This window comes from Chelonoidis abingdonii, chromosome 1 (genome assembly GCF_003597395.2).
Source record: "Chelonoidis abingdonii isolate Lonesome George chromosome 1, CheloAbing_2.0, whole genome shotgun sequence".
NCBI classification, from domain to species: domain Eukaryota; kingdom Metazoa; phylum Chordata; order Testudines; family Testudinidae; genus Chelonoidis; species Chelonoidis abingdonii.
In genome coordinates, this window is record NC_133769.1 from 213,835,865 (window position 1) to 213,857,519 (window position 21,655).

Sequence of the window (21,655 nt, forward strand, 5' to 3'; positions counted from 1 at the left end):
AGCAGCAATGCATCTTTTTTCTCTTTCTCGCAGTGTACAGCTTCACAGTCTATTTATGTGTTAATAATGTGTTATGCGTTGATCTTCATTGATCATCCTTGAATATTAATAATTCTGTTTAATTGTTAAACATGTCCACATAATGAGGTTAGCCCTATTTTAAAAGCCTGATTTTTATTTCATGTGTACCAGCATTTTTAAGTAGAATGTAGGAGTCAAAAAATAAATGCCTATAAATTAAAAAAGACGCTACTTGAGCAGTAAACTACATATATCTGGACCACAATTATATTAAAGTAATTTGTTTACTGATTAATATTTGTTGTGTGAGTGTGAGAAAGAGAGAGAGATGTCACATAATTAAGAAACATACTGGTAACCTCAGTAACACATGAGCAGTAGGTTACATGTGATTTGAGTGGAACACCCCAAAAACTATTAAATGTTTTCTTTTCCAAATAAGACAGTAAGGTGCCTAATTTATTTCAGTCTAAACACGCAAGACGTTTTAGGGAGTAAAGAAATAAACAAGGGCTACTATCATCATCATGCTCTCCTCTCTGGTTCTGATGTTATTTTAAGGCCACTATGTACAGTTTTCTGTATAATGTCCTGACATACTTAAGTGATAAGCTTTAAAGTTTGTGGGAGGAGGCTAAGTCAGTGTCAGTAAAAAAAAAAAAAAATTTCCTGGTGAAGAACACCATGTAGTATCAGAAGGAATAATGCAGAGCCACTGTATGCTAGCTATACTCCTGTGCCTGCTAATTTGTAGATTAAAAGTAGGGTTGGCTGAAAAAGTCCTCCATTGCTAGACAGCAGCATACCCAAAAACCATTGATTGTGTGGGTGAATAAGATAAACTCGAGAGAGCATTTAACACACTTCCAAAAGATACAGTTTGGAAGAGCCTACTCTAAAGGTTTTGTTCTGTGCTTATGAAAGGCAGAAACTTCTCAAAGTTCAAATCTGCTTCTGCGGTGGAATATAGTTGACTCTAATGCTCTACGTGCCAGTTCTTTTTGCCATGTAAAGTGAATGAGTTCCTGAGGTGACTGTCATTGCCTTGCCAGCAGGCTTCCTGCTTCCTCATAACTCGTCAATGTACTGTTTTTCTGAACATTTTCTTCTCTTCTGATCCTCAAGACTAGATCTGTCCATTCAGGCTCTTGAAAAAAAAAAAAAAAAAAATTAAACAGCCCATTGGAGGGTGAATTATCTTTGTCAACTAGGGCTTGCAAGTTCCTGTTACAATCAGGGGGCTGGTTTCCATTGTTCTCTACTTGTGCCTATGTGAAAGCTGTGCTTTGAGCATTTTGTCTTTTTCTCCGCTGCCTCATTAATCTGAGGACTATGGGGAAGCAGCAGCAGCCCAATATTAAAATAAATGCTGCACTTTTGCCATATCCATCACAGAGAGGCAGGCTGCATATCCACATCCTTTGAAATAGTGCATAGCTGGCTGTACTATGAGATTTGTTTCACTGCAGCAGTCAGGTATAGATGGAGTGCATGAAATCTCTCTCGTGAACTGCAAACAAGAAGAATATTCTGGGAGGCTTGGGGCCTTCAGGCCTGACTGATCCATCAGTGTTTGTAACATGTTTTGTTGAACTCTATTTGCTTATGACTGAGACTTTGTGTTGTTTATCGGGGGCAGTATATGCAGCAGTATCAAGCACAAATTCAATTCCTTCTATGGGGATCCCCCTGAAGACTGCCAGACTTCTCTGAAGACCCTACCTCCTCAGGTAATTTCATTGAAGACGTATTTACTTTTCACATTGAGTTTTAAATCTTTACGGGCTTTAGTCCGTATATGTTTCTGATTTCCATATGTCAGACACATTACATTAGATTGTGTGAGCATATTCAGTGCCATTTATTTACAGTGGTTCTACAAGGGTGTCCAGAGAATGCTTCTTCAGAATGATATAGAGCTTCCTGGTTTGTATTCAAACCTGAACAGTGTTTCATTACAAAGGCTGTCATAAAATCAATCTATCTATTTACATGACTTGGGATCTGATAGTTTTCAAATTAATGAGCCCTGTTACCCTTAGTGGGATTGAGGGTGTCTTCTTCCCTGCGAATGTTTTTTATTGTATCTTGTATATTAGAGCTTGTTGGTCTCCTTTTCTGGAACTGGATTTTATTTTTTTTTTTAATCCTGTTACAGGTTATTGACATTTCAAAGATGTTCCAGAATGGTTTTGTATAAATACGCTTTTGAAACTGATACCAATAGATTATTCTGCTTTTGTAAATTAACATCTAAAAAGTTTTTAACAAATAAAATGTTGCAATTCAAATGTGCAGCTGTGTCAATGTGACAGCCTGAAAACTACTAATACTAGAAAAATGTCTCAGGGAATAATTATGTATTTTGGATTGCTGGGGAAGGGTAGTTCTCATTCTCTGTCCTAAGTATTTCTATAAGGAAGGATGTAGAAAGGGGCTTGCAAATGTAATATGGCAAGAAAAACGTGGAAAAGTAAATTTTTTTTAAATTATATTTAATTTTATTTACATAGAGTTGGAATATAAATGTACGTGCCAAATAAAGATTGATTGTCAGATGTTTTTAGCACTCACAGCTTTCAGTGAAGTCAGTAGGAATTCACACCACTCATTTAGCTGCCTAAATATGGAGTAGGCACTCTTAGGCACTCAGATTTGAACATTTTATGTATTGTAAGAAGGGTATCTGATGTACCGTTTTACAGAGAGATCTTTCAGTGTGTTTGATTGAACATCAGTTGGTATTTGGAGTTTTAAAAGATACTTTTGTTTCCTGCTGCTTCCTCAGTCATGGTCACAGAGTAGGTCACATACATGTCTGCAATTTTTCTGTTGCAGGAATAGCAAGGTTCTTGTTTCAGATTCAGGCTGCATCAACGGATGTGTCTCTTCTCATTGGGTTTGGGGTGCAATAACATCATAAGTTCAAGTTCTCAACTTTTTTTCTCGAACATGCAGCCAGATGTTTCATATGTGCTCAGCCTTTTGTGCTGGATCCTTTGGAACCTCTTATAGCTTGTAGAGTCTGATGCAGTAGTTGAGTTCCTCCTGGAGAGCAAGCTGAACGGCTCCTGGTCCAGACACAGTTGTTGATCTCTTGGAGGTTGTAATGCAAGGTTGAGAAAACTGCTCCCAGGGAATATTTTATTGATGCCTGACTGACTATTTAAAATGGTTTAGTTGCAAGACTTCTCGCTCAGAAATTAACTAGAAAAAGTCCTGAGCTTTCAGGAAAGAACCAATGTGCAGCTTTCAGCTTCCTGAAATAATAGGCCAATAAAAAAACTTGATCTCCCTCTCCCCTTCAAAAAGGTGCTACTTATATATTTTGCTGTGTTGTAAATCTTGAAGCTGCTTGTAAGACTATACCAGTTCTTAAGATGGATTTTTTCAAAAGATCCTAAAGGAATTAAGCAACCTGTCACAGGGTGGGTAGCCAGTAATGAATGTACTAGCTCCTCAAGGCCAAAGCAGGTGCCTGTTTAAAGGGTTTGTGAGCAACCCGATAGCTGACTGGGTTAGTCAGGGGCAGGTGAGAGGTTGCCTGAGACCAGGGATTGGAAGAGTCCAGAAAGAAGTAGAAAGTGGTTCCTAGGAGAAGAATGAAGGCAGGAGAGCAGCAAAGATCGATTTGCTGACTGTCATCCACAGCCAGAGAGCCAGGGCTTGAAGGCAGGAGAAGCAGGGGAAGTTGCTTCCAGCCGAACCTGGAGAGCCAGAGCTGAGAGTGGAGAGTTCTGAGCACGGGAGCAGTGGAGGGGATTTTACCCACTGAACATCTCCGGTTCTTCTTCGAGTGCTTGCTCATATCCATCCAGTAGTGTACGTGCGCGCGTGCACGTTCGTCGGAGACTTTTACCCTAGCAACTCCAGCGGCCGGCAGGCCGCTCCCTAGAGTGGCGCCGCCATGGCGGGTGATATTACCTGCCGGCCTGCCCACTCCTCAGTTCTTCTTACCACGTGTCGGTCGTTGGACTGTGGGCGCGGATATAGCTGACCTCACGTCCCTAGCTTCTCTGTTCGTTATAGTTAACAGTTAATTGTAGTTTATTTAGTATTATATAGTTTCGTTATAATTTGTAGTTTATAGTATGTGTATTATAGTAGCGGTTCGGGGCTGTAGCCCTCCCACGCCCGGCACCGGCGGATGCCTGGTTCGCCGGATTCAAAGCGTGCTCGGCTTGTAAAAGCCGATCCCACCAGTGATCCCCCCGAGCCTGCTTAAGTGCCTGGGGGAATCACACATCCCAGAAGTGCCGCATTTGCAAAGCTTCCGCCGCGTACTAAGAGGGAGCGAGCCAACGCTCCGACGCTCCTTATGGAAGCGGCACTTCACCCCGCGCCGTCGGTACGAGCGCGGCTCAGGCACCGGATCCCTCCGGCACCAGCGAAAGCGCAGCGGCACCACCCGTCTTACGGCACCAGCTCCTGGAAAGAGGTCCTCCTCGTCCTCTACCCCGCTAAGCAGCCCCGGAAGAGCACCCGATGCAACGCCGGCCGCGCCAGGGCTCGTTGACTCCGGCCGGCAGGTCATCGAGTCCGATCCCTCTTAGCTCCCCGCAAGATCTGGGTTGAGCTCGTAGTCCCGTCTACGCCCGAGACATTCTTCAGCAAGGGACTTATCGCCTGACAGAGCCTGGGCTGCCCAACCCCGGCCCGCCGGTGCGGGTTGTACTTTCTAGGGCAAGCCCGACACCGATGAGAGCACCGTCCCAGATTCACCGGTCCGGCACCGATCTCGCTCCCGCACCGCTCCAGGTCACGGCAACGATCCCGGTCCAGAGGGAGGTCTGCTTCGAGGCGCCGCTCGCAGTCCCGGCACCGCTCTCCCGCGGCACCAGTCGCACTCGCGGTGCCGATCATCTTCACGTCGGTCCCGTACTCCCGGCACCGTTCCGGCTCCGGCCCATCGCTACTGGCACCGTGACTCGAGAAGCCGGTCACGGCAGCGAAGGTCCAGATCCCGGTCGACGTCCTGCACCGGCGCTGGTGGCAGTCCCGGTCCAGATCTCGGCACCGGCATACTCTACGGCACCGCTCCCCGGCCCGAGGAGGGCCGTCGCCATCGAGGGCGCTGGATTCGCACTACCGCTTCGCCCCCCCGTTGCCCTCTCGACAGGTCAGTCTCTTCCAGGACAGATAGCGTCTACCTGGACGTTGACAGGTCCGCGCCTCTTCCTGAGGGTCACCAGGAACACGCCCGCAGCAGTGGGGCTTCTGGACGCCCTGGGCATACCAACAAGCCCAGGGGTCTCAGCAATTTCCGCGTGTCCGGCCGGTTCAGAGCGCAGGGCTCCAGAGGCTACGGTTTCTCGCCCACCGCCATCCCTGCAGAGAAACGGCTCCCTACCTGCCCGAGACCAGAGCCCCCACAGGTGCCAGAGACAGCGGTCCACTCTGAACCGCCACCTGACCCACTTCTGCAGGTGTCTCCTCGTCATCCTCGCCGGATGAAGCAGTGGCGGACGACGACCACGGTCCCCCCCATTGGACTACGGAGCTCACCAGGACCTCCTCAGACGCTTGCGCAAAACTGAGCATCCAAGCCGAGGAGGTCTCGAGGTTGCTGACCCGGTCGTCACGATACTCTGGCGGATGCGCCCGCTCGCGCGCCCTGCCCTTCATAAAAACCATAACAGGCGAACGCCACTACCATCTGGCAGTCTCCGGCCTCCATTCCCCCCCTGCTCGGGTGTGGAGCGCAAGTATATGGTTCCCTCGAAGGGATTGATGAGTATCATACGTCCATCCGCCCCCCATGTTCCCTCTCTGACCAATCTTAAACAGAAGGGAGCGACATGGACAAGAAGCTCTCGGCTCCGAATGCTCCAGGAGGCGCGCGTCTGGACCTGCGGCCGTAAGGTCTATTCGCCGGAGGCGTTGCAGCTGCGGTTTCAAACCACAAGCCTTACTCAGCCGCGCGTACGCATATAATCCTGGGAGGCGGCTGTTAAATTTAGGGGCTTCTCCCACAAGACGTTCGGCAAGAGTTCACCGCCCTCCTTGGACGAAGCAGAAGGGTCGCACGCACTGCAACTGCAGGCGTCTTAGACGCCGCTGACTCGGCCGCTCAGACCATCGCCTCCGGAGTCACTATGCGCCGATTCTCCTGGCTACAGTTCTTGGTCTCCCTCTGGAACTCCAGAGCACATACAGGACCTCTGTTCGAGGGCCAGGCCTATTTTCTGAAAAGACAGACCGCGCGCTGCAAAGTCTTAAGGACAACAGGTCATTATGCGTGCCCTCGGGATGCACACGCCTGTAACACAGCGTCGTCCGTTCAGACGCAAACTACAGCGCAGGCCCTTCCCGCAGCCCAGACAAAGGCAGGACTTTGCCAGGAGACGTAACAGAAGCAGCAGGCGACGACATTCTGGCAACCATGGGGGCCAAACTCAAGGTCCCTCCAAGCCATCCTCCGTCCGAAGCCGTCCTTTTGAAGGTGCGCCCGGGGCGCTGTACAGTTCTTTCCATGGATCCATCCCCTCCCTTTCCCCGTCTCTCGTTCTTCCTCCCGCGTGGCACCAGCTACTACGGACCGTTGGGCCTCCGCACGCTGCGGCTTGGGTACCACCTGCAGTTTGCTTCGTGCCGCCTCCGCCCTCCTTCCTCGTCCCTTCAGGGACCCGTCTCACGACAAATCTCCTGCAAAGGTTGCAACACTCTCGACAAGGGAGCCGTGGAGGGGGTGCCGGAGGACGAGACGGGAAGGGGTTCTACTTCGTTACTTTCTGATCCCCAAGCCAAGGGAGGTCTCCGGCCCATCTCGATCTCCGCGGACTCAACAGATACCTACTCAAGTTGAAGTTCCGCATGGTTTCCTTGAGGACCATTATCCTTCCTTGATCCGAGACGTACGCCGCCCTCGACATGCAGGACGCTATTTCCATATCTCCATCTTTCCCCCATCGCAGATTCCTCCGCTCATTGGTCGCGCGGCAGGCACTATCAATTCACCGGCCTTCCGTTCAGACCTCACGGCCCCGAGAGTGTTCGCAAGTGCATGGCCGTAGTCGTCGCCTCTCCGTCGCAGTCTGGTGCACGTACTTCCCCTACCTCGACGACTGGCTTATCGGGGCCTTCGCAGGATCGAGTCCAGGAACACGTCCGGGTGGTCAGCCACCTTTTCTCCCACCTCGGCTACGACTCAATGTGGAGAAGTCCACTCTATACCTACTCAGAGGATAGAGTTCATCGAGCCCGTTCTGGACTCCACCATAGCCCGGCGGTCCTTCCTCCCAGCACGGTTCCAGACGCTGTCAGCCATCATCCGGCTACAGTCGGCACCTCTGCCTCCCTGCGGCACTTGCCTGACACTGTTGGGCAAGGGCAGCTGCACTTTCGTCACGGCGCACGCCCGACTGCCGCCTTCGCCCCTACAATCTGGCTTCATCCCTCAGCTCTGTTTGGCGAGGCGCACCTTGGACAAGGTGGTCACGATTCACAAGCGGTCCCCTTCTCTCCAATGGTGGTTAGATCAGTCCGTGTATGTGCGGGGCTTCCATTTCAGTCAGCCCAGCCTCGCTGTCCCTGACGACAGACGCGTCCGATTTGGGATGGGGGCTCACCTGGGGACCCTCCGGACCCAGGGCGCTGGTCTCCTCCCGAGCTCGCCTGCATATCAACGTCCGGAGTTGAGAGCTGTCCGCCTGGCTTGTTCGCGTTTCGTCGTCAGATCCAGGGCCGCTGTGTTCTCAGTATGGCGGCGCCACTCTAGGGGGCGGCCTGCCGGCCCGCTGGAGTTGCTAGGGTAAAAGTTCTCCGACAAACGTGCACGCGCGGCGCGTACACCTACTGGAATGGATATGAGCAACACATCTCGAAGAACAACAGTTACAAAGGTGAGTAACCGTGTTTTCCGAGAGCTGGACCCACAGGAACTGAGAAGGCCTTTGGGGAGTAAGGGATGCTTCCCTGGCAAGGATGCTCCCAGTAGAGAGGATGTGGGGTTCCTGCTGGGAACAGCAAGGCTGCATTCCACTTGGAAGTGCTGGAGAGGCTGTCCTGGTACAAAGGCAAGAGAGGACTGTGCTGAAGAGCCAGGACCTGGTGATAGATGCTGGGGCGGTATGTTACATGTACTCTCTGGACTATAATGGGGGGAATCTGGACTATAGTTGTGGGACTTTTGTTTTACGTGCTTGGGGCTCTTGCAATAAATGAACCCCACAACTAGTTAAACTACTTCTGGGCACTCCAAAGGAGGGAAACTGAGCAGGCATGTCTGTCATGTGTATCCTGAGTGTGTTCCAAGCAGGGCTTCTCTATGATAGCACCCAACTTCCACTGAATTTCAGTGGGAGGTGGACATCAGGGCTGGCTTTAGGGCAATTCCCCTGATTCCCCCAAATCGGGTCCCGTGCCCTGAAGAGGGCCCCGCAACATCCTTAAGGACCCTCTGCCAGTGTGCTGCCGAAGGCACCAGAAGCCAGTTGAGCTGCCGCCAAAGTCCTGCTGCTGTCTTCAGAGGCAGCTCTTTTGAATCAGGCCCCGCAGTGCCTAAAGCCGGCCCTGGTGAACATCTAACTCCTTTGGGCTCCTCTGTAATTCTCGGCCTAAATGGTTATGCCTTTACATTTTGCAATAATGGGATTTCAGATAAGAAACTCCAAGCTGAAGATTTAGTATTTAAAATGCCGTTTCCCTGTTTGTTTACCTCTTTGATAAAATCCCATGATTTGAGAAGTTTGTCGTTAAAAATAAATGATGAAGTAGGCTGAATGATTCTGGGACAGCATTTGTCTTGGATTCCCTATGGTACCACTCCACGCCTGCCTGAGGCTTAGGAGCAGTGCCAGCCTGTTCTGCCAGAAGGGGAGGGGGACTGGAGCTGGGCAGTAGTAAGAGCTCTCTGGGGAGACTGGGCCACTATGGGGAGTTCCTGTCCCTCCATCTGCCTGGGGCAGTGCACCCTCGGGGGTGGGGACACGGGCTTGGGGCTACTCTCAGGCACCCCAGCACCCCACCCAGAGCAGGTGAAGGGTCTGGGGCTCCCCACAGTGACCTTGGGGGGCTCTGACTTCTGGCCTGGCCAGGGCCTCAGAGTGAAGAGGTGGAGCCAGGGAGCAGGGCCCCTGCATGTGTCCCACTTCTGCCGTTTGAAAAATTAGTCACCCTATTTCAACGCCATGCTTCATCCACTTCAATCTGTCACACTGCTCTCCCTTCCGTGAAGGTGGGCCCTGCTACACGGGTGAGGGAGCACTTTGAACCTCCAGCCTATCCTGATGGAGTAACAGCCTCAGAGTTTAGGGCACTGTATTCAGCAAATAGGCAATTCTCCAGTAGATGCTAGATACCCTGGGTGCTGTCAAGTGATCAGCAGCAAAACATATAAGTGAATCAAACAGAAATGAAAAGAGAGATGCTGATAATTTTATATGGCTTATTTCCCCCCACTTTAAATCTCCCTTTCTTTCCTGCTTACTGGAAGTTGCACTGGGTCTTGGTCCAGACAGCCCACTGGTGAATACATAATCATTTCCCTAATGTCCTGTCCTGTTTGGGATGACTTGTTCTCTCCTTCATCAGCACGTCTCCTCTAATGACAAGATGCAACAGGTGGATGAACCAAACATACAGGGAGAAGGTGCAGAAGAGAGAGGATGAGACAACAATACAAAAGTCATGCAGCTTTGTAGGTTATCTGCAGCTTGCCACTTGCCTAGCTGTTATCAACTGATAGTGTTCTGTAGATAAAATTGCAGAAGTGAGTCTTGACGAATTTGAAGGCGAATAATAAAATAGTGGCTTTATGGATTTTTCTGGGATACATGTTAAACTAAAATGCCTCCTTAACAGTGAATATTTACATTCAGTAAGTCCTACTAGAAATAAAGCAAGTTTTAAAATAAGACATTTTATGACTGTTTCTTATTCAAAGTTAAGGATCACATATATTTCTAGTACTTAGCACCTACAAGATGTTATGTGAGAGTCAGTGTTCCAAAAATAAAAGACTCTTGCACTAACAAACATTAAAACCTTGTTTTTCTTTTCACATGATGTTGCTGTAAAAAGAAGCAGTTCATTTCTGCTGAGTTAACTTCCTCGGTCATCTGTTAGGTGGCAGACCATAGAAAGGTCATGGAATTGCTTGAATAACTGTTAGCTTTGGAAGCTGACTGGAAAGAGATTTTGCTGATGCTGGATACTTAAGTTTTTTACCTGAATTCAAAATTTCAGGGTTTATGTCCCACAATAAGCCCATGTGCTTAGCCAATAAATAGAAAAACCCATAAAGATAACATTGTCAACTGTAACTTTTTCACTTCCAAACACCTTTTTGTAGCCTGACTTTCAGAACTGTTGAGCAACTGCATAACCCACTGAAATCAATGGGTGCTCACCAACTTTGAAAATCAGGTAATTGACTTTTAAAGAAAAACATACTTCATCTTTTATTGTGGAGGATTTATAAATACACATTTGAGCTATTCAGTTGTAGTGCTCACGCATTGTGAGGGTCATTTTGTCATTTCACAGTGACTTCATACTTTGCAGTTGTGTTGGCCCCAGGATATTAGAGAGACAGGGCAGGTGAGGTAATATCTTTAATTGGACTAACTTCTGTTGGTGAGAGAGAGACACACTAATGACTTCACATTTCATTATTAGTTATTTTGTCCATTTCAAATAGTTCTGGATTTTCTTGCAAGACAATTTATAAACGTTGCTTTTAAACCCCAAAAAAGGTACAGCAGCATGTATCTAAAATTTTGCAGTATTTCCTGAGTATTTGCTTTCTGAGGTCTGTGGTAAATGTTTAACTTAATGCAAGCAGCAGTTTCTCACAGAACATAAAGCTGACATTTTAAGACCACGTCAGTGTTTTTGGATCCTTCGGGTAAATGGCATGACAATGGCTTCATATAGGCTTCTATTTATAAATGCAATTTGAAAATGACGTTTGCCTCAAGATTATTGTGGGTAAATATTTGTTCTTTTAGAATCTATTATGTCATAATAAATTATAGAAATTTAGCAATATTAACTCTTGATGATTAAATTCTTGATAATTAAAACTGAAAGGAAAAAAGAAAGAAAGCCAAACCTTCCAGCCTGTCTCTGTGGGAGAAAAGGATAAATGGTTAGATTTAGGCTCCAGTGCTGCAGACATGCATGTGAGTAATTTTATGCACTCGAGTAGTCCCGGGGACCTCTATGGAACTATTCATTGCATAAGTGTTTCTAGGCTAAGGTCTTAGTCTGCAGCTCAAATACTAGTGGTCTCCGTCATTACCAGGTACAGTATAATATAGTTAGCAATGCTAAATCATCATAACCAATTTTTCAAATTCTTTAGTTAACAATTTTTTAATCATCAATGTTTGAAAAATTCAAGTGATAGTAGTAAATATAATATTAATACAATTACAAAGTCTGACTGTCTTTTCTTGCCTTACTTGCTTCTGTGTACCATATAAAGTTTTGAAAGAGGAAGGAAATCCTAGAAATTGAAGGAGAAAGTGTAACAGTTCTCCACTCATTGAGGATTTTACTTGATCTTTTTTCTGATGTTCCCGTACAGTATAAATGTCGGTTAGGATTTTCATTTTCAACCAGTGTCCTAATATAGGAATTTCAGATACCTGACAGTGTGCAAATGTGCAACCTGCCCCAATCCCAAATGTTTTTTTTTCAAGTGCCATTTGTCTCACATACAAAGTTTAAAAAAAAAAAAAAAAAGTCTTGAGTTTGTTCATACTATTTGTGGCTAAATTAATGTGCCTAGTTGCAGCTTTATAACTTGTTTGTTCTGAAATCTTCATACTGTTGTTGTTTGTCCAAATGCTGCCTTCCTACTAGGACTTCTAGCAGCAGAAAGTAGGTATCCCTTTGTTTTCCTCTAAGGCTTATCATTCTGTTTATTCTTATCACATTGTGTGTGGCTGTGCATGTTTAAAACTCAGGTTTTTTCTCCTTAGCTTGTCATGCTTCAGTTTTAATACTGCCTGCAGAAGAAAATTAGAACAGCCCATGCATATGGTAGTAACTCTGCCCATAACTTTTCAAAGCTGAGCAATCAATATTAAAATTTATTCCAGTAAAATGTGATATACTAATTTAGAGGCAGTATTAAAAATTGTTAGTATTTTTTGTTTTTAGTATTTATAATATTATAAAATCTGAACTCTAGTTTACAACCCACATAAAAATGCCGGCAAGTGTTATTAAGAAAAGGACTAACTTTTGTAGCTTGATTCCCAAATTATCAGGGAATACTGGATTTTTCCCTGAATAGCACTTATTTTTTTTATAGTATTGGACATATATTTTTAAATGACATTTTTTACTAACTTTGCATGATAGAATTTTTTGTTTTGTTTTATGTTGGTGTGTTATGTAGTATATGTAGATACATTTGTGTTTATGTATAAAACTAATCTGCCTATATGCCATATATGTTTAAAAAAATCATATCAAACAACAGGGAGGGTTTTTTGTGTTAGGAATTAACTGCACGCTTTGAGAGAGGCTGAAACCCAAGTGCCTCCAGAACCTGCAAATAGATGATACTGGTCAGAACAAATAAGTTTTGCAAGGATGAGGGAGTGAAGTTCTAGTTCCTCTGAGTCACTGAGAGAGTGGTTCCAACCCAAACCACAGCAAATTCAGAGAGAACAAATTCCAAATCTCAAATTGCAGTTAAAAATGTTGGTGTCAGCACAGTATTAAAATTTTGGGGTGATCAATTATTTTTGCCACCTAACCAGATTTAGATCATGGTGTTATGTCCCAGTTTCTCGAAGCCCACTCTCTCATTGTGGATTTTTTTCCCCCTGAACTGACCTGTCACACTACTTCAGAGTTCCCAGACCTCTGTTAGCTTCCAAACACCACCTACACACAATGCAGGAAGGAAGAGAAGAAATCTCTTGGTACCCCACCATCACCACATATTTTGAGTGGGAAGGCTGGTAGAGATCCCTCCCTCAGCAGCCAAACAGCTGGGAGAGTGGCCTTCCCTCCAGCAAGCTAACAGGATTGAGAGCAAGGCTGCCCTCCCAGCAGCCAGAATGGGGGAGCTCATTTGTGGTTGCAGTAGGAAGAAAGAGGCATGGCTTCATACTGGGGATGTGGTAGGAGGGACTTGGTTAGAATAGTTAAATTAACATTTTATAAATAACTTTGCTGCTTGTGGCTGTGCTGCTTGTTCATGTGTGGCACTGCTGTGAAAAGTAATTGTGTAAAATGTTGCACCTTCTTACCCAACATATCTGCTTCCTCTGTGTCTCATGCTATCCACGGGTGAGTCATCATCTAGGGGCAGATTTAAGTTTAAAAAAAAAAAAAAAGGCTAGCAAGACTTAGTGAAGAGGCCCTGCATGGGTGTCACAGAGCGGAGGAATGCCAAAGATTTTTTTAAAATTAATATATTTTTATATCTTTAAGATAATTTTTTTCTTTTTGTTGCTTTAATTACTTTCTTCATGTTTCTTTATCCATTTCTTTTCTCCCTTCTCCTCTTTCTCATTTCTGTGTTCCTATGATCATTAAATTTCATTCTCCTCCTTTCTATTTTCATACTCAGCTCTTCCTGTATTGCTACCGCTACCTATTTTCTTCTCCCTTTCCTTCATTTCCTCCCTCATCTCTTTCCTTACATTGTCCATGCTCATCTTTCTGTTTCCCTTCCTGAGTTCTCTCCATCTTCCCCAACATGTGTTTTCTCTTCCTCATTCACTTTTCCCCCTCGGCCTGCTGCTCCCCTTGTTTCCACCTGTAATCATTATTTTTCATCCCCTTTTTTAATTTCAACCCCATGCTGCTTCTCAACACCCCTTATTTCTCACCTCTCCACCTTTTCAACTTTTTGTCTACACTCCCCGTGTAACATTCTTCACATACATTCACCCTCTGTCTACCCCTTTAGGTCTCTCCCCATGCTGAACTTGTCATTTCATTCTGTGACACTTTCTCAACAGCATCTGCACAACTATGTGCTGTGTAATACACATTCATGATACCTCATCCCCTGGCCACAATGTGCCTACCGTAGAGTCACTCCGTGCACTTACACACACAGCTGCTGTAGAATGAAGATCCCTCATAGTGCCACATAGTGAGGTGATGCTCCACACTGTCTTTCTGAACTCCTGTGAAGTTCAGGGGCCAGACTTACAATGAAGAAGGGGAGAAGATAGTGATGCTGAAAATCCAGATGGGGACTCAGCTGTCCCCCAGCTAGCTTTCTCTTAGTTCAAAGGGATGTAGCAGTGTAAGTGGATTGGGGATGGATCCTCTTTAGCGCTTGCCAATCCATCGGCTGCCTTTAATGAGAAGAGTATGTTGATACTGCTTTTTATTTGTTAGCCCTGCAGAGTCAGCATAGGTAAGAGATAACGAGCTGGATTCTGTTCCTGCTTATGCATCAGTAGAACTGATTTTTTTCTGTCAATTTTAAGGCCAGAAGGGACTATTAGATAAATCGTTTAGTCCAGTCCAAAAGTCCCAAACCTTTTGGGCTCAGAACCAATTTTTAGACTTTGATGAGATGTTGTGATCCAGTAAATAGACCCAGAAGGCTGGGGGAGTCGGGGCCCTGCCCTCCAGTGGTAGGACGGAGTCCCTGTGTGGTTTTTGCAAAGCCTGCCCTGCGCTTACTCCACAGCAGCACAGAGGTGCTATTTCAGATTTCAGTGTGGGAGGGGGAGCAACTTTTAGCAGCGGTCCAGGGTCCTCTAAGCACCTGGAAGCGCTTGTATTTTTAAATGGCCAAAAAGATTCTTAGGCCAAAAGTTACTTGGACAGTCTTCTCCTCCAATTCTGGTGTGAACTCTGGGTTACACTCCTATGTCTGCCTCCCTCTTTACTCCCCACCCCAGTTCACCAGCAAGTTTCTCCCCTGCTTTCCCCTACCTGAGGACTCTGGGATTAGCTTCCCTCTGGGATTTGTATTGCTTCTTTCAGGCCTTGTATTTGGTCACAATATCATTAAATCTGAAATATGCAAGGGTTGAGACTTGCCAGAGCAATAGAAAAGTATTGGCTTTAAGAAAAGTGACTCTTTAGAGGCAGAGTTAGGGTCAGTATTTCCACTATGACTGCACTGTTAATTTTGAAGGACTTTTTCTTCTACCTATGATGTACAGCCCAGCCACTCGGGCTGCATGCTGGGGTCTAGGATATGGGTATTTGTGTATATTTAAACTACATGCTTTTCTGTAATTCGAGGCTTTTATATATATTATTTTGTAGCACTATATTCATATATATTACATAACCGAATAATGAAAGTACCCATTGTAATGCAAGGGGACAGAGTTAAAGTTGTGGAAGCCTAAGTTAGACGTGTGATTGTTTCTGTACTTAAAATATTTCTCATTCCATTAGCTTTTTGTATATAATTATGTAATATATAGGAAATACACAGTAACAACTATGAAGAAATCAATGACCAAGTTGCAATTGAAATTCCTTTTCACAAGTAGGGTAAAGGACAAAAGATACCATGTGAATAAGCTGTAAAAGTGATGGGAGAAATAGCTGAAAGCTTTTGAAAAATCAAACTTATAGGAAGTAAAGTTTTTGTAGACTTACTATCCATAGGTAGAATCAGGATAGAATTATAACAAGAGGCAAAAAGTACTTTTTTGTTTTTCAAAGAAAAAAATATTCCAACTAGTAACGATTAGCAGTCGGTTAGTGCAAGCACTAGGTTTTGAAACCCCTTATATTCAGAAATAAGTGAATTATTTGAACAACAGAAAATGTCAAATTTCCTCTGCTAATACCAAATTTGGATTTCTTCAAATAGTAAAGAATTGCAACTCAATTTAGATGCTTTTAAGTGCATAAACTAGTAAATGAGAAAAGTACTTTAATTAGAACAGTGTAAAACAATAAACTTGATGACCAACAAATATAGAAGGCTGTTTTAAGGTGGAACATTCATGCAGCATTCTGACTGCAAAAGATATTTTGTGTCAACAGTCCTGCAAGGGAATCGTATTGGCTTATCCCTGCACTCAGAACCCCAGTGAAGATTTTGGAGTCAGTGGTGCTCCGTACAGGTGCTAGGTTTTGCCCATCAAGTTGCATTGGTAGGATCAGGACCTTATAGATTAATGTGACAGGCTGTACCCCGGGGTGAAGCCTGGAAGCTGTTGGAACTGCTGGGCCCCCTAGCTATTCAGGTGGATTGGCTTCTCCCTCTGCTCTGCTGGTGACACATAACCAGCCCCTCTGGGCCCTATTATCACCCAGTACGACAGCAGGTGGCTTCACACACCCAGCTGAGTCATCTGAATGCTTTATTTAAGCTACTCATGAACCAACAATGGAGGCACCAGCCAATTTCCCAGCTCCCCAGCCTTGCACCCCGACTGGAGTATAAACCCAGAATTATACTGTCTTGCACTGCACAGGGATCTGTACAACGCAAGCTCAATTAATCCACTCCCTCCCTCCCCCCACCCAATACGGGGAAGTATGAACTCACGTGTGTTAACAGAGATAAGATTTCCTAGCACTTCACTCAAAAACACACTGGTTAAGATAAAACATAAAACAAGTTTATTAACTACAGAAAGATATATTTAAATGATTTTAAGTGATAGTAAACAGAACAAAGTACACCTCTACCCTGATGTAATGCGACCGGATATAACACGGTAAAGCAGTGCTTCGGGCGGGCAGGGCTGCGCACTCCAGTCGATCAAAGCAAGTTCAATATAACACAGTTTCACCTACAACGCAGTAAGATTTTTTGGCTCCCGAGGACAGCGTTATATCGAGGTAGAGGTGTAGATTACTTAGCAAATAAACAAAAATGCAATCTAAACCTAATATACCACACAGGATTTGAATCAGAGTTGCACCCAGTTAGATAGTGCAAGCAGTTTGTTGATGTTTCATATACAGGCAGGGTTTCCTTCTTTCCTGCCTGCCTGGGACCAGCAGTTCCCCAGTTCAAAGTCTTTATTCCTCCAAGGTATCTTCAGGTATTGAGTTGTGGAGAAAGTGAGGACCCTTGGTGATGTCACTTCCTTCTTTTATAGTTTTTCCATATGTCGGGAACCCCTTTGTTCTAAGCTGGGTTCCCAGCTCAGTTTGTGGAAAAATACAGGTACCAAAAGGAAGTTCAGTATCATATGGTCTTTTCACATGCCCTTGCATGCATCGCTGAGTCATAGCAGCCATTATTCATAGGCTGGCTGAAGCATTGCCAAGTGAGGACAAGCCTTCTGTGGCCCACTTTCTTTCCTGATGGGTCATTCTACTTGAGTAGGCCATTCATGATGTGCCAACTAGCCTGAATGCAAATGAATCTTTGAGTGTTACTAAGGAGTAAACGCATTAGATATAGAAATACATAGTCAATATTCTTAACTCGAAATACACAAATGATACATTCATACAAATAGGATAATCATATTCAGCAAATCATACCTTTTTATAGACATTTCACATGACACATTTGTACAAAATGCATCATAATTATGTCATAATCATATCATGATTATACCACTATGGTGAATATGGGGCAGAGTGTCACAGCTATCATAAGGATACCACCCAAGTGCATGGTTGGAAGGGTCTACTTTTTTAAATAAAATTATTGGAAGTAGAGTTCCTGACCTGGATGACTAGAAATGAATGTTCTCCTTATCAGCCTCTTTATTAAAATATTTATATCCTCTTCTAGCAGCAGAAGTACAAGTATGGCATATCCTTCTCTGCCTACTCCATTCAGGCCCAAATCCAGCAAATCACTTAAGAATGTGAAATTCTATTAAACTTAAACACATGTTTAACATTAAGCATGTGTTTAAGTGTTTTATTAAGTAGGGATTGACTTAAGCATATGCTTAAATATATTGCTGAACTGGATGTAAAAGGTGAAATAAATAATTGGGTTAATGAAGAAAACACTATTCACTTTTCTATAGTAAAATGTTTATCCTCTCGCTATTGAACAGAAAAGTTGGTAAAATAAATGTTGATCAAATAATTCAAATAAATGTTAATCATTTTTTCTTCAAGTATGCATCAATATGGATCCTACTTTAGGTGCATGTGCATCTTGTGCATGAGATCAAATTTTTTTAATAGCCATGACTGTTGGGGCCACTCATGAACTCTGTGCCAACTCATGCTCCTGTACGAGGGCATAAAGGGCAGAGGGGGACACAAGCTGGCACATCTGATGCACTAGGTCTTAGCTTTAGCTAAATTTCTTTAAACCCTCAGAAGTCTTCTGATTCTTGGACATGCACCTACCATGAACAATATCAATGCATCTAGACTGAAGATTGATACTCAGACCCCCAGTACAGCGTGCGTGCAGACACACACATGAGATTTCTCAAAGTGGCAGATTCAAAACCTTTTGGTTTCAAGTCCTGCCTGTCCTGCAATGGGCTAATTCCATTGAAAGATGGATACAGCAGCAGCTCTTCTGCTTAGGAGAATCCCATTTACTGAGTAGATGGTAAGTGTGCCTTTCTTTCTCCATGAGAACCCACAAATTGCAAGACACACAGTGGAATCTTCATTTCTTGGTCCAATCTGTAAAGATATCTTCAGATCCTGCGGAGACGAGCTCCATGGTCCAGGTAGCAGAAAAGCCAGGCTCATCCAGCACACCATCTCACAGACAAGCAACTCTGAAGACAAGTGCAGAGAAGATGATGCCAAGGAAGACCTAGCACAAACATGAACATCAGCACTGATACCCCGGCACCAAATCAGACCATACCAATGCCACAGACACCTCTGACATTGAAGTCTGACACCAAACGGTCTGCTCCAAACAAAGAGGCAGACACACCAGGCACATTTCAGTACCCTCCCCATAAAGATAGACCACCTAAAGCCGCAGGGGACCAAGCCACCAAGCCCCCCATGACACTGAGGGCTGGTGAGCCTGCATTGACTCCGGCGATGCACACCTTGGCATCTACCTATAACTGAAGATAAGCCACCAGGAAAACATGACCACCGGTAACAAGACAGCTATCAGTACTGATACAGATCCTGCTACTGAGAGCATGGTATTCCTCAGCACTGCCTATGGGGAGGTCTAGCTGTTCTCTCCATCGCCAGGCTGTACGTTCTCACTGTCTTCAAGCAAAAAACCTTTCCTCTGAGGACCAAGGTTGACATGGCTGAAACGCCTGCCAGCCCTCCCAATAGGGCTCAGGCACCCTTGTGGCAAGAATGGCATTAGTCAGTATTGGGATTCCTCAAGGGCCTTCTGAATACTTGCTCACTTGTTAGAGACCTAATTCCTAGCCTGCCTGCCTCCTTTCCTGCCAGCTTGCCCACCCATCTCCTTAGGCTCCTGGACAACCCCCTGTTGGCTGCCAGGGAGCTGAGACAGAAATTTTCAAAAAATTCCCAACAGATGTTTTTTGGAAAGGTCCATGTTGCTTCATGTCCTTACCAAAGCACCCCTTCATTCCTTGTCTGGTGCAGCAACCACCTGCTTTAATTTTCCACAAGGTCTTGTGCTGCTCTGTCCACGCTCCAACATCTTCTGGGTTACAGAGACTTGGCCTGAGGGCTAGGTCTCTTACAGTTGTACTCCTTCCATGGCACTCAAAGTCCAAAACAGGTATCGAGCAACATAAAGTCTTCTGGAAGATCTGCTAGACACCAGTCTTCCTCAGCGCCTGACCCTAGCCAAGCATATCTCCCACAATGAGCGCTCCATGTGTACTCTCACTTGCTGCTTTCTTCAACTGAGCGGGGCTTTGCTTTTTAAGCTCCTTCCTGTTCCAAATACCTTAAGTTGAACTAATAGGGCCTTCAGTAGTCCATTCACCCCTTCTTGCTTCCATGGAGGCTTGTGTGCCCCGTTACACACCCACCCTCTTAAGAGTGTACCTAACAGGCTCTATAGGTTTCTTTCCCTGGGGTTTTGAGATTTCCACACTCAGTCTCCAAATCTCCTTCAGGTTAATTAACCATCATGGGCAGATGACCACTCCGTGAGTTGTCTGATGTTCCATAGTCAGCTATTCTTTTTCTCTCATGGTTGCTTGTAGAGCGTGTTCTGTGGCCATGAGTTGTTCTTGCAGAGGGGCTGTCCCCTGACTCCCCTTCCACAAGGGAACACTACTTTCACCCTGGCCACCCACATAGGCTCTAGCCTGCTTATGAGGGGCTGTAGTGACCCACATAGCTCCTGCTTCTGTATGAGGTATTGTACACTGTTCAGTCTCTGTCATAAGATTCCACTCCTTGGCATTCTTCCCTGCCAGGAGCCTGGCTAATTCTTGCTCCAGCATCAAGCAGTACTGTTTCCCATGCTCTTCCTAGACCAGGGATGGGCAAACTTTTTGGCTGGAGGGCCACATTGGGGAATAGGAATTGTATGGTGGGCCATAGATTGGGGACACATCAGCTGGAAGTAACAGAAGAGGAGAAGGACCTTGGAGTATTGGTTGATCACAGGATGACTGTGAGCCGCCAATGTGATATGGCCGTTAAAAAAAGCTAATGCAGTTTTAGGATGCATCAGGCGAGGTATTTCCAGCAAAGATAAGGAGGTGTTAGTACAGTTATACAAGGCACTGGTGAGACCTCATCTGGAATACTGTGTGCAATTCTGGTCTCCTATGTTTAAGAAGGATGAATTCAAACAGGAACAGGTTCAGAGACAGGCTACTAGGATGATCCAAGGAATGGAAAACCTGTCTTATGAAAGGAGACTCAAAGAGCTTGGCTTGTTTAGCCTAACCAAAAGAAGGTTGAGGGGGGATATGAATGTTCTTTATAAATATATCAGAGAGATAAATATTAGGGAGGGAGAGGGATTATTTAAGCTTAGTACCAATGTGGACACAAGAACAAATAGATATAAACTGGACAGTAGGAAGTTTAGACTTGAAATTAGAAGAAGGTTTCTAACCATTAGAGAAATGAAGTTCTGGAACAGCCTTCCAAGGGGAGTAGTGGGGGCAAAAGACATATCTGGCTTCAAGACTAAACTTGATAAATTTATGGAGGGAGATATGGTTCAGAGGATACTCACTCTTTGGTTGAGATCATGGACTATTTCAGATTCTTATAAGCAATAGCCCTGTATGTCATCTTATCAGGTTTATTTCTTAGTCTTTTCTTCTTTTTTTTAATAAAGCTTGTCTTGTGTTAAGACTGTTTAGTATTTTCTCTCTGTGTAGGTTAAGGAACAAGGGGAATTCTCTTTGTGTTAGATCTACGGAGCGTAAGCTCTGCACACCAGTGCAGTGGTGGGAGGGGAAGAGAAGATCATCTCATGTTCCTTGTATTTGGGTTTGTTCTCATTGTGTGGAATAAAGGACATGCTTCTTAAGGTATTGTGAATGTAAAGAATTGCACTCAACTTACAGTACCAGAGAAGAAAGTCTGAGTGGGAGGGGAGGAGGAAGGGAAGTGGTTATTTCCCCTTTGCTGATACTCATAAGCATATCTGAGTCTTGGCAGGTCTCCAGGGAAGGTTTGGGGGCCCAATGACCAGCACTGCGATCCTAGTTGAGTGCAGCCGAGAAAGATTCCAGCTAGAGAATTAAGCCTGATGGATCATGCAAGCACCCAGATTTAGGATGCAAGGTCCAGATTGGGACACCGCTTATGATAAAGCACTGCGAATTTTTATACACACACTAAGCAGCCATGGGCAGGTCACATTCTGGACGGATTCTAT

The 21,655-nt window shown here is 45.0% G+C and overlaps 1 protein-coding gene across 13 annotated transcripts in view; it reads left to right on the plus strand.

The window, feature by feature from the left end:
* The window catches only part of CASK (calcium/calmodulin dependent serine protein kinase), a 442,447-nt gene that overhangs the window by 311,322 nt on the left and 109,470 nt on the right, over positions 1-21,655 (plus strand). For 10 of the 13 annotated variants that reach the window (XM_032806527.2, XM_032806492.2, XM_032806483.2 and 7 more), the window contains one exon: positions 11,830-11,847. The exons of the other annotated variants lie outside the window; for them this stretch is intronic. In XM_032806527.2, coding sequence (XP_032662418.1) covers positions 11,830-11,847 — 18 coding nt within the window. The remainder of the gene's footprint in view (positions 1-11,829; positions 11,848-21,655) is intronic. 13 annotated transcript variants of the gene reach the window in all.